Source organism: Dasypus novemcinctus, chromosome 24, assembly GCF_030445035.2.
Source record: "Dasypus novemcinctus isolate mDasNov1 chromosome 24, mDasNov1.1.hap2, whole genome shotgun sequence".
NCBI classification, from domain to species: domain Eukaryota; kingdom Metazoa; phylum Chordata; class Mammalia; order Cingulata; family Dasypodidae; genus Dasypus; species Dasypus novemcinctus.
In genome coordinates, this window is record NC_080696.1 from 38,467,459 (window position 1) to 38,480,200 (window position 12,742).

Below are 12,742 nucleotides of genomic sequence, written 5' to 3' on the forward strand. Positions count from 1 at the left end.
CCATATACCTCCCCTATTTGAGGCATAAGTACTTATCACTCACTCAGCAGCCACCTTTGGTCCCTGAGATAGATGGTGGCAGCTAAAGGCCACCCTGAGGGGCTCGAGGATGTGGCGGTCTGATGTCCTGGACAGGAGAACTTGGCCCATATTTTGTAGAATCTGCAAAAGCCCCCAATGTCTCTTAGAATGTCACAGCGAGAGCAGAGGGGACTTGGAGCCCCCTGCTTTCACCCAGCCCTGCTGCGGCCATCCAGAGCTCTCCAAAACTGGCCAGAGTGGTGCCCTGCCCCCCAGCATGCAGCACAATAACTCGGCATTCCTCAGGACTGCTGGGACATAGCCATGTCGAGGTTTATTGATTTGTATCATGTAATTTGTCTCAGGCAGGTGGTGAGCTCAGGGAAAGGGCCCACAGCCTATCACAGCCCGTGCTTCAGGAGTCCCGCAGCAAGATGACGTGTATATGCATGATGCCTGTGTATGGGTGTGTGTGTGTGTGTACATGTGTATCTGTGTATTCCCGTGCTCTATCCTCTTCAGTTCACCTCAGACCCTCTCACCCACACCTACCCTTGGGCCTCTCTTCACCTGGTTCCCTCTACCAGGAATGCCTCCCACTCTCTGTCGGTCTAAATCCTCCCCATCCTTCAAGGCCTGCCTTGAATCCTCAAGTGCTGCCTCCTCTAAGAAATTTTCCTTAACACCCTCTCTATGCCCTTAATTCTCTACTACCCTTTGACACTGATTAGCCTTTAAATAGGGTTCTCTTCTCCAGTGGTTTGTGCATTTGATCCTTATTCCCCAAGACTGAGTCTGATTCATTCGTTCATCAGCCCTATGGCATGCCCAGCACAGAGCTGGGTACACAGCTCAGGTTCAAAGAGATACTGGTTGGTGCGCACGGGTGTGTGTGGTTATGTGCATACTTACAGTCTGTCGATCCCAAGGCGGTCTACAGTGTGCACTCAATGCATGTATTTTATGTAGCCATTCATTTGGTCAAGTGAAATGTATTGAGTACCCAGAACTAGAATTCTGAGTGTTTGGGTTTATCACATTGATCTGTGTGTGCTTATTGACTGTGTGCATCTCTAGGTGTGCTGTTTATGGGTGTGTACCCTGTCAGTGTGCTGTCTATTGTACAGGCACCTGAGACATCTCTGAGATGTATTTTGTGTGCATGGGGACATGTGAACTGTGGGTATCATGTTTGTGCAAAACACATAATTTCTAGAGTCACAGAGACACAAGTTTGGGCCTCTCCTCTGCTACTTGCTTAGATCTCATTCCAAGCAAGCCTCAGCTGGGCCTCAGCTTCCACAGTTATAACACAGGGAGGATAATGCCTATTGGCCTGTAATTATTATACCTACAGAGACCCACCTTGTAGGATGTTGTGAGGATGAAGGATGAGAAGGGGTAACGGGTGTCAAGTACCCAACACAGTGGCACATGATAGGTGCTCAGTAACTGCGGGTTCCATTCCCCGTCTGTGTGTGTATGTGTGTGTGTGTGTGTGTGTGGTAAGTGAGCAAGACTCTTAAGCCCAGAGAGGTCTGACGTGGGCTCCTAGACACCCTCCCCTCCCCATGCAGTCCCTTCCCCAACCTCCCACCCCAGAGGCCAGAATCTCGGTGGATGGGAAGAGGGACCTGTCACTGTTAAGAGTGGTACTAGGACTCAAAGCGGCTTCGGAGCAGCTTGAACTTGGACTTGTTGTACTTGGTGATAAGGTCCAGTTTGCTATGGCCCAGGGTCAGCCGCTTCTCATCCCCATACAGGTCATTGCTGCCACCATTGCGATGGCTACCTGTGGGACCCCCAAGAAGGCCAGGCTTCGACCTCTGCCTGGCATCCTGCAGTTGGTGATACTTGGTGATGAGGTCCAGCTTGCTGTGGCCCAAAGTCATCCGCTTCTCATCCCCAGACCCCACCCCAGCCTTGCAAGCAGGGCTTGGGCCCAGGAGACCATTGGGCCCAGGCCCCTCATCCCGGAATGAGCCAAACTTTGTGGCAAGGTCCAGCTGGCTGTGGCCCTGGATCTGCCGCTGCTCGTCCAGTCCGTGCTTGCCAGGCCTGGCTGGGGAGCTGGCCTCGGGGGGCACCCTGGAGCCCAGGGCCTTGGGGCACAGCACCAGGAGGTCCAACTGGCTGTGGCTATGGCCTGAGGACAGCCTCCTGTCCTCTGGGACCCAATCACGAGTTCTGGAGGAGGCTGACCCAGGGGTGCCCCTGGCACCCTGAGCCCAGGACAGGAGGTCGAGCTGGCTGTAGCTCTGGCTTGGGGACAGTTTTCTGTCCTCTGCAGCCTGCTCACCAGGCCAAAGGGAGCTTGAGTTGGGGGAAACCCCAGAGTCAAGGCCTCCCACTTCGCGGGCTCTGGGGAAGGCAACCAGGAGGTCCAGCTGGCCGTGGCTCTGGCTCTGAGATGCTCTTCTCTCCTCCACTGTCTCCAGGGCTATGCCAGGTACCCGGCGAACTCGTGACGGACTGGGCTCCTGGCTTCCCAGGACCCCATTCTCCGGGAGCTGGGGCAGAACTGTACCACCTCGGGTGATGGGGAGGTGGGGGCGTGAGCGGGGAAGCAGAGGTGACCCCACTGCCAGGGGGCTGGTACTATTGTGGTTGAGGGCAGGGGAGGACTGGGACCAGGGGGACGCCCCCAGCTTGCCCAGGTTGGCCCTGTAGGGCCCAGGTGGGGAGCCGTGGTTAGGGTCTGACAACTGGCGTTGCAGGGAGCGCTGGCCACTGGCCTCACGGCGGGCAGGGCTCACAGATGAGGACCCCAGACCCCTGTCACTGCAGCCACCAGTTCCTGGAGGAGTGAGGTAGGAGGAATGACCCATGAGAGGCGAGCATTTGACGCTGCTGCGGCTGGTGCTGGAGGGCGAGGAGGACGTGGGGCTGGGGATGCCAGGCCTGAAGGCTGGGGCCACAGGGGGAGGGCACGGTGCCCGGGGAGACAGTGGATCCTCGCCACCACAGAAGCCCTCCACGGGCCGTGAGTCAGCATACAGGCAGCGGAACTCCCGGTCAAAGTCTTCCACGATGCGGCCCCTCAGCTGTAGCACCATGCTAGTGTGGGCCTGGCTGCAAAGCCACGTGAAGCTGGGGGGCAGAGGGTCAAGGTCAGGGTGAGGAGGCAAGGGCAGGCCCAGGCCGGGCAGGAGTCACAACCAGGGGAGCATACCAGGAAACTGGTCCACGGTGAAGGAGTCTGGGCTAGACCTAGCCCTACTGAATGGACTTGGGTAAGTGACTGCCCATCTCAGGGCCTCAGTTTTCCCATCTGTAAAATGGACTAGGGGTGAAGTTCCCTGAAGACCTTCTGATTCTGCTGTGCAATGGTAAGTTCCTATGCCAAGGGCATTAAAGCAATCCTTCCACCAGAGTAAGCGCCTTGAGGGCACAGCCTGGGCCATCTTACTCCCCACCCCAGCCCCGAGCCCCGCTCAATGCCGGGAACATAGGAGTGGCTCTCAGAACATGTTGGAAGGCATGGGTGAATAAAGGAAAGTTCAAGGTGGCCAAATCTGAGATGCCCCTGTCACCCCCGGCCCAACCCAAGGCCCCCTCCTTTCATGCCATTTGCTCACCTGTAGCTGCCCGCCACCACCTGCTCACAGTCAATGATGACGAACTTCTCCAGGGCCTGCCCAGTGAAGCGGCGGCCGGCCTTGCTACAGTAGGTATCCCCACAGATGCTCCGCACACGCATGTTCTGAGCCAAGGAGGGAGGTTGGGGGTAAGAGAGTAGGGCTCAGGCCTTTTCTATGCCCCATGGGGTCTCCGATACAAACCAGCGAAGAGAACCTGGTCCTTACCCCCAGTGACCACCCAGCTGACTGTCCTCTCCAGCCTCCCCACCTCTGGTTCCTGCTCCCGCCCCTCACTGACCGGCAGGTGCCCCCCATTGAGGTCCATCTTGTAGCACATCTCCAGGAAGTGCCTCACGTGCTCCTGGGCCAGAAGCAGGTAGACAGGGACACCACGCCGGCTTGAGGCCTCCATGAGGTCACACAGAAGCTCCATGTCGGTGAATATGTCCATTGCCACAGCCACAACCTGGGGGAAGGGGAGAGGGGAGCTCAGCCCTGCCCGGGGTACTGCCCACATCCAGCCCGGCCCAGGGCAGGGGCTGAGGGCCCAGGAAAAGGACCTGGACTAAAATCAGGAGGCCAGAGCCTGTGAGCACATCTGAACAGGAAGGGCCTGTAGCAATGACCTAGCCAAAGGGGTCTTAACTGGGTACAGCGAGTTTTGATTGTCTTGAACTCTAGAAGTTGTTCGAAGGTTCTTGTGTGCATTTTTCTGAGGAACAGAGTATTTATCTGTCATCGATTCTCAAAGATGTCTGCGGGTGAGCTGCACTAGTCTGAAGGCCCACTTGACAAGTGGGAAACACTGAGGTCCATAGCAGGGAAGGAGTCAACAGCAGAAGCCAGACCCCCTGGCTCCCTGTCTGGCTCTTCGTATCTCCCCACTAGTTCTAGCCCTAGCTCTGGCCCAGGATTTGTTTGCCTGAGGCTCCCCTCTCAAAGGCAGAGCTATGACTGGGGTCCTCAGTGCCCTTTGCCAGCCCTGCCTCAAATTTCCCTGCGAGGCTGCAGAGGTCTGGTGTGACCGCTAACACTCATGGATCCCCTCACTTCCACCCACAGCAAGCGAAACCTAGTTTTTTGCTTAGGGACTGGGACTTGTGGTGGCCCTTTTGTATCCAGGCTGCCGCAGACAGGCCAAGAAAAACCCCAGCACCCCCAAGACCCCAGCTGCCACTTCTTCCCACGGCGTTATCTGCTGTGAGAATGTCCCCTCGCAGCTGGGCTGAGCATTGGGAGAGGCAGAGCAAAGCCCTCCAGCTCTGGAGACAGCTGGAACTGACTCGAATGCCATCTCTGCTGCTCCTGGTGATATGGCCTTGGGCGAGTCGCTAACCTCTGGGAACCAACACTTCCTCATCTGTGAAATGAATTAATGGTAGCTCCATCGCAGAGTTATGGGGAATCAAATGAGGAGATGCACCACACACATTAGAAGCTCAATAAATGTCCCTTTCCCGTTGCCTTCCTAACAAATGAGGACACTGGAACACAGGCAGGGGACATGCTCTGCAAGGGACTGGCCAAGGGCTGGAGGGGTGCAGATGGGGGTGAGGAGACAAGGCACTGGGGGTGCCTGAGATCCATGGCACAGGCCAAGCCACGGGTGGGGACCTGAGGATAGGCAGGCAGGAAAGATCAAAGGAGCAGGGGTGACGACAACCGCCTCACTAATAACCCCATTCCTGATGCCAATCAGGCCTGGTCCTCCCTTGCCTGGGGCACAGGGAGGCTCTGGCAAAGATATCAGTGGGACCCTGGCACCCTGGCTCCAGATTTCTCAGGAGGAGTCTTCTCAGCTCCATCCCAAGCAGTGGCACTGAGTCTAACCCTACCTCAAATCCTAAGGGGTCAGCTTATCCATCCCCGTTTCCTGAGTCACAGAGGTCTGGGCTCCAGCTGTGAAGTTTGTATGTCACTGGCACCTTCCCAGGAACTGACCATGCCTACCTGGAGACATCAAGCTTCCGACCCTCCTTTTTTTTTTTTCCTTCTGAGCCCCCCACTCCCCTTCCCTGCGCCCAGCAGCCTCCACTCCTCTTTCCCTGCCAGTGCAGAGCTAACAGCCCAGCCCTCAAGGGCATGCCAAGGGCTGTGCGTGGTGCCTCCTCCCCTGCTCCAGCCCCAGCGGGAGGTATAGTGCACAAGGGGCTGCTGGGGGTGCCGGCCAGGAAGCAGGGCCAGGTCAGCAGCCCCTCTCTTCTCTCTGAACCTTGAACTCTACTCAGCAACTGGCTGGACCTCCCTGGGCAAGTCCCAGCCCCTCTCTGGCCTCATCCTCCTCTGTTAGTCAAGGGATGGCTCAGATGTTCTCCAAAGTTGGGCTGCTTAGTTTGGGGTCACAAATTTTTGAGAATCCGATGAAGGCCATGGACTCCCCCAAGAAAGATGCAGAGAGGACCCCTCCTGCAATACGCATGCATTTTCAGGGGGTTTGTGGAGTCCCTGAGGCCCATCCCCTGGTCTGTATTTATGCATTATTTTCTGGAGGGTCAAACACACACACACCCTCTAGAAGCTTGTGATCTAGTAGGAGCCAGAGGTTCTAGTCCCAATTCTGCCCTAAAATTGCTGTGTGGCCTTGGGCTGTTCCCTTTCCCTCCCTGGGCCTCAGTTTCCACATCCATGGCACAAATGTCTGGAGACATGAGGCCCTTACCGTGCGGGCCTGGCTGAAGAGGAAACGCAGCAGGTCCTTGATGTTCTTGGCCTTGTCCCGCTGGAAGTGGACCACAGCCTGGGTGGGGCTGAAGCCTGTGGCCTGCGGGACCTCTGGCCAGCCCAGGTCCAGGTCAGGGGGGTCGGTGTCAGAGGCCATTGGGAAGTAAGTGCCCGAAGTGACCTCGGAGAGCAGGCTGAGGTGTTCAGGCCCGGCGGGCTCTGGTCCCTCCTGGGCCTCGCTGAGCTCGGGGCCCCTGCACACATGGCTCCTCATGTAGTCCATGTCCAGGGCGCTCAGGAAGGGCAGCTCCCGCTCCTCGGAGATGACCCGCAGGTAGGCCGCCTCCCCCGACTCCAGCAGGGCATCCGCCGCCAGCCGGGCGGCCTCGCTGTGCCGCAGGACCAGGGGCGAGGTCTCCCGCCACCAGGGCTGCTTCAGCTCCTCCACCCGGCCCCGCAGGGGTCCCGCCATGCCCTGGGTTCCCGGGCTTCCCAGACCCCCAGACCCTAGCCCTCCAAACATCCTGCCCCCCTGGCTGCCCTCACCCGCCCATAGCCGCCATGGTCTGTGCCCCAGGCTGGCTGCGGCAGGCGGAAGACCGCAGCCCTGCCTCCTGCCCGCTGGCCCGCCCCAGGTGTGTGGCACAGCCCCCAGCCTGCTGCCACCCAAAGTCAGACCAGGCCCCACCCCATTGCCCCTGGCCTCTGGAACCTGTTGGGTCTGCCCCACCTGTCTGCCCACTGTTGGGACTTGCCCGCCCAGGGCTGTGCCAGGCCTTTGTGTACAGCCCGCCCCCCCAGCCTCTCCTGCCCCAGCCCACCAGGCTCCTAGCAAGAACCCTCCTACCCCCACCTCCCAGGGTCCCTGTGGAGATTGGATTAAGGTCCAGAGGGGCCCAGGTCTGCTCAGGGACACACACACACACACACGTCTGAAAGACTCAAGGCACCAAGATAAAGACATGCACACACAAGCAGGCATGCCAACTTACATCCTGACATACTGACAGCTGACAGACACACAGAGACAGTGCACGCTGGCACATGCGGACTCCCACAAACTGACCTGAATACTCCCGTGACTGAATGAAACTGGCCATCACCCCAAAACGTGCCACATAACGCTGCACACCTCTACACACCCTGCACACCAGCACCAAATAAGTGCTGACTGGAGCCTCATGTGGAACCGCCAAGGATGTACCCCTCTGGGCCTCTTCCTTGCTCCTACAATCGCCCTGCTGCTCCTCAACACCTCTGTAACTGTGACTCTCATGGCCCCCGGGCCCACCCCCACCCCCATCCCCGGCTCTAAGTCCTTTCTCCCGGGGCCCAGAGTAGTGGGCTTACACCTTAGTCCCCAAGAATGGCCCAAGATGGGAGCAGATGTGGCTCAAGCAGTTGAACACCCGCCTCCCACACAGGAGGTCTTAGGTTAGGTTTCCAGTGTCTCCTAAAGAAAACAATCAGCAGACAACGAGCAAAAACAAAACAAGCAGACAACAAGCCAACAATGAGAAAAACAACAAGCAAACAGATGAGGGAGCCAGCTCAGGAGGAAAGAAAATAAAAGTATGGCCCAACTATTGTCAAGATGCAGATCCCAGGAAGCTGAGGTGGCTCAAGTGATTGAGTGCCACTCTCCCACATGAGAGGTTCCAGGTTTGGTTCCCAGTACCTCCTAAAGAGAAGACGAGCAGACAGAGAGCACACAACAAATGGACATAGTCAGCAGACAGTGAGTGCAAACAATGAGGGGGGAGGGGAGGAATAAATGAATAATAAATCTTAAAAAAAAAAAAAGATTCCGATCCCCAGGCTCTACCCCTACCACCATCCCCCAAGATGCTGACCCAGAAGGCTGGGGGTAGGCTTCTGGAGTCTGCCTTTTCAATGAGTGCCCAGTGCACTGGAGGGAGTGGGCTGAGGGAGTGCTGCTCCAGATGCCTGGGTTTCATGCATCCTCAACTCTGGAGTTGCCTTTCTCCCTTCCTCAGGAGCTAAATAAATGGTTGGAATGCAGAAAGTTGTTCCAGAGGATGGGAGGATACATTGCAAGGTCAGGAGGCATGGGCGGCAGGCAGGTTGCTCATCTCTGCCCCAATGAGGACCAAATTTCCAAGGCATGTCTTGTCTGTCCTCAGGAGCATGGGAGAAAGGCTTTGCTCTGGAAAAGAGGGTCAGAAGATGGCAGCTGCGGTTGGATAGGCAGGCTGGGCAGAAATGGTCGCAACAGTGCACCATGCCAGCTTGAGGCTCCATCTTCATATGAGGGATGAGGTCCAATTTGGCTGGGAGAGCAGGAGCCCTAAAGCCATGTCTCACAACCTCAGCAACCACCTGTTTAGTACTGATTGCACTTGACCTTGTCTGGCCTGTGTCCTGCATGTAGGCTCCAGGAACTGCCTGGTTCTTGTGTCCCTGGACCCTGGCATGTCCCAACACATGGAGGAGGTGGGCAACAACATGCCTACATGGGCTTAGGGGCTCCTTGTGTTGAGTTGGGCAAGATAAGTAGGGCTGGGACGGTGTATTTGAGGAGCCTACAAGTGAGGGGCCCAGTGAGGCAGGGGGCAGCTCTAGGCTGAGAACTGTAATGCTGGGCCATCCCATCCCATCCCAGGGGATGTGGCAAAATTAGAGCACCCTGGAGCTCCAAGGAGACCCTTCACTGGGGGTGAGGAGGCTGTGTGAGGGGCAGGGGTTGAGTAAGCAAAGCCAGACTCATGGGAGGATAATGAGCTGTGGGGGGCGAGGTGCAGGGACCTCATCAGGGCCTTATCTCCAGATTTTTTTTGAAGAGGAGAGCCAGGGCCTTTTATATGGATCAGTGAATTGTTCCTGGCAAGGGCAGGCAGGCATGTTTCAGTGATGCTGAGTTCCTGTGTTTATCCCTCAGTGTCTATGTCTACTTGATGGTCTATATTTTGGGATCTGTGTTTTTGTGTACTTCCTTCCATACCTATGCTTGTATTAGATTCCATCATTGCAAGGAAATAGACTACTGTTGATTATTGGCAATTTAATACAGCTCAACTAAACATATATACATACATATATATATGTAAAACTATACCTATACCCATGCACATGGTCTCTCTGTGACGTATGTGTGCCTGCTTGGGCTACCTTTAAGAATCTAGCTGCATGCCTGTGTATATGTACCCATGTGTGCCTGTCTGTGTGATCTATTTTTGTGCACAAGTGGGAAGGGATGAAAGGACTTCTTGACCCTAACTCTGGATTGTGGTGCTGGGTTGTGTATGGTGGGAGCTCAGCTGAGAGGGGATACCAGATATCCCGGTAATAATAGCATGTAAATCAAATGGATGCCCAGGGCTGTGGGGCTGGCTGCCGCTCCCTATGGGCTGATTGGGTAAGAGGGCAGTGAGAGGGTCACAGGCCTAGAGGTGGTGGTCCAGAGTGACGGGGAGCCACGTAGAGAGACCTAAGCCAGTCCTTAGCTGCAGGGTGCTGGGTGCAGGCCCCTTAATAACTGGTATTGAGGAAAGAAAATATTTTCCTGTCCAGGAGGTGTGTCAGTCACCTGCCTGGCATGGCTCTGCCAAACTGGAGGTCACTTAGCCTCATCCATACTCTGATAGGCCAGGTGGCGCCTAGGCAGGCAGCTGTGGGAGTGGTGGGAGCTGAGGCTGGGCTGCAGCCCTCCAATTGCAGGCTGCTCCCATTCCAACACTGCCCCCTATCTTTAACTTAGTACCTCTGGGTCAGCAAAGATGGGATTCCTGCAGAGGAGTAGGCAGGACTAGTAGGGGAGCCAGAGTGTGCCCCAATATATGAATCAGAGAAAAGTGACCCAAGAGCCAGAAAACCAAAGGGACAAGTGGTGAAGATTCCAGAGGCTGGTTTGAACTGGGGCTTTCAAGACATGTGCAATGGCAAGCTGAGCATTTCAGGCTGCAATAGAGGGGCAAAGACATGCCCACTGAAGGAAGGTGGGGGCTGGGGTGCAGGGAAAGGGGCTGTTGAGAAGGCAGTCTGGACCCACACCACAAAATGGGTAGCGAAGGCACTTACTGTCGAAATGATGGCACATAGGTTGGAAGAGTCCTAGAATGGTATTTTAGGAAGCAGCCCCCAAGGAGAAAGTGGCTCAAAGCACTAGCCTTCCCAAAACACCCTCAGAGACGTTGCCACTCCATTCTCCAGGAGGGAAACGTGAGAGGAATACGCCCTTTGTGCCGCCTGACTGCCTCTTCTCCCCATGGGAGGAGGGAAGGACCTGGGCTTAGTTCAGTTCTTTCTAGATTTCTTTCCTGGTTCTGCCACTGGCAAAAGCAGCACATTCTTCACCATTCATCTACATGGTAAGATTGTAGGAAGCCTGCGAGGGAGAGGGATGCCCTTCCTTGGTGTACTGGCAGGTATGTGTGGGGGGTGTTTCATGTTGGGAAAATAGCAGCAAACCCATTTGGCTACAGAGCTAAAGCTATGTTTACCACACAGCTTTATCAGAAATACTAGTAAAGTCACCATTTTGATGTCCACCTGTCTCCTGTGCCTTATTTCTCAACTTGCTCTGGAAATTCAGAGGGGTCAGAGGGGATGAAAGAAATATTTACTGACCCCTTAAACTCATAACATTACTCATCTGTCCACCTATCTTTATGCAATCCTATGCCATGCCCCCTTCCCTCTGGCCATCCAATCTATCCAACATCTATTTCATGCCAACTTATACTAGCTAGCTCTCTGGTCCCAAAGATGAGTCCCTGCCCTGGAGGAACTCATAGTTTAGTGGGGAAGGCAGACTCATAAATAATTATGTCATGAATTAAGTCAAGGTATAAACCAAGTGCTTCGGGTTTACAGTTATGACCCATTCTGGAACCTCAGCAGAATTGTGTCACCTCTCCCCCTACCCCCCACTCCCTAATTTAGATACAGCCCTGTGGCAAGTGACCTGGGAGATTAACACAGTCCCTGGCCTTGGGAAAAGATTAAAGCAAGCCAGCAGAGGTCTCCATCTGGTTCCTGTTTGTGAAATCTTGAGAGTCCCTTTTGGGGCCTCAGCCCTGGGCTCAGGGCAAGGTTGGAGGTTTCCAAGTTCCTTCTAGCACTAACGTTTGTATTCTCTCACTTTTTGACATTAGAGGTCTGTAGAAAGACAGCCTTCCTGGAAATTCCCTGGCCAGGATCTCTAGGATGTTGTCTTCTTCTGCACTTACTCAGGAGAGAGGGGTCCCTAATCAGCGCAGAGTCTGGGCCCAAGACCCTCCAGCATGGTCAAGGGAACTTCTCTGGATGCCACAGAAAACTTGCTATCAGTGGTTAAAACTGGGGTAGGGGAGAGAGGGTAGAGAATCATGGCCAGTGCTCTGAGGTGTGGCCCACTCCTCCTTTAAGGCCATCCCCCTACCCAAATAGGGTGGTAAAGCATGGTGGGACACAGCAAGGAGGCTAGAAGTGGGCAGAAGCAAGTAACAAGTACAGAAGGGTTGCTCCCAAGAGAGGAGCCCCAACACTGTGACTGTCCTGTTCTCTGTGCACAAACCTGCCAGCTCCCTTTCCTCCCACTTCACCCCATGGCTGATAAACTCTAGCTTTCCTGGGCATCAAGACCAGTTGGCATGAGCTCTCCCTTCCTTCTTGGTTCTCCTCTCAGAAATCTCTTATACCCCACTGGTCCCCCCAATCTTTGGTCTCAGGAGATTATGTATCTAAGTTGTTGTCACAGTGTTAAGTTTGATCTATTGGAAGAACATGTGACCAAAGAGGTGCTACATGTATTGAAAGAAAAGGTTACTTCTAAAAAAAATAAAGACCAAAAAAAAAAAAATCCTTGATATGTGTCCAAAAAAAAGGTTACTTCAGTGCCTGACAACCACAAAAATGCCCTTGTTGCTGACAAAGATGAAACTGCATATATACATTAACAGGAGACATCTCCATTTACTATGATGAGAAAGAAAGGAAGTTTGTTCACATCCTGATGTGCTTTCAGTACCTAACCAGTGCCAGCCTCCCCCAGGGAAACTTTAAGTGGAGCCAGTGTATTCCAGGTTAAGTTGGGGGATCAGAACGTGGAAACTAAACTTCTTAGTGCAAGTTATGAATTCCAGAGGGATTCTAATCAGGAGATTAGAGACCTCCTCCCCTCCAAAGCCAGGCCCTTGTTCTCAAAACCAGCCTCAAATAATAATATCTAACATTTATAGAAAATTTCCTACTGAGCTAAATGTCTTTCTATTTAATTGATTTGACTCCTCCCCCACTCCCATGTAAGTTGGAAAAACTTCTACAACTTCCAACAGCTTCTGACACCAATTGCACATACTACAGTAACACAGGGTAGGGGCTGTCCTCCACAAGACCTCCCTGCAGGCACTAGTTGTAAGTTCTGGGGCCCAGGCCACCCACACTTCTGACCAACTGGCTACAAATCTGGAGTTCACACCAACCCCTCAGGTTCAATATTCACTAGAATGACTCACAGAACTTACTGATTGTGCTGTACT

At 54.4% G+C, this 12,742-nt stretch overlaps 1 protein-coding gene and 1 pseudogene across 1 annotated transcript; one reads left to right on the plus strand and one right to left on the minus strand.

The window, feature by feature from the left end:
* Positions 1–1,620: 1,620 nt before the first annotated feature.
* FAM83C (family with sequence similarity 83 member C) lies at positions 1,621–6,786 on the minus strand. Its single transcript, XM_004456065.3, has 4 exons — positions 6,262–6,786; positions 3,901–4,068; positions 3,600–3,724; positions 1,621–3,111 (listed from the first exon to the last, which is right to left on the minus strand). The coding sequence occupies exons 1-4, from the start codon at positions 6,784–6,786 to the stop codon at positions 1,677–1,679; spliced, it is 2,253 nt and encodes a 750-aa protein (XP_004456122.3). The 3' UTR covers positions 1,621–1,676.
* Positions 6,787–6,824: 38 nt separating this feature from the next.
* On the plus strand, positions 6,825–12,433 carry LOC131275824 (m-AAA protease-interacting protein 1, mitochondrial-like; annotated as a pseudogene).
* Positions 12,434–12,742: the final 309 nt, after the last annotated feature.

Excerpts from the sequence above, each read along its gene's own strand:
- FAM83C (XM_004456065.3), bottom strand. The coding sequence starts at position 6,786 with ATGTTTGGAGGGCTAGGGTCTGGGGGTCTGGGAAGCCCGGGAACCCAG. Across the intron at positions 4,069-6,261 it reads TCTTCAGCCAGGCCCGCACG|GTTGTGGCTGTGGCAATGGA; the intron begins GTAAGGGCCTCA and ends CCCTTCCCCCAG. Across the intron at positions 3,725-3,900 it reads TCAATGGGGGGCACCTGCCG|AACATGCGTGTGCGGAGCAT; the intron begins GTCAGTGAGGGG and ends TCCTTGGCTCAG.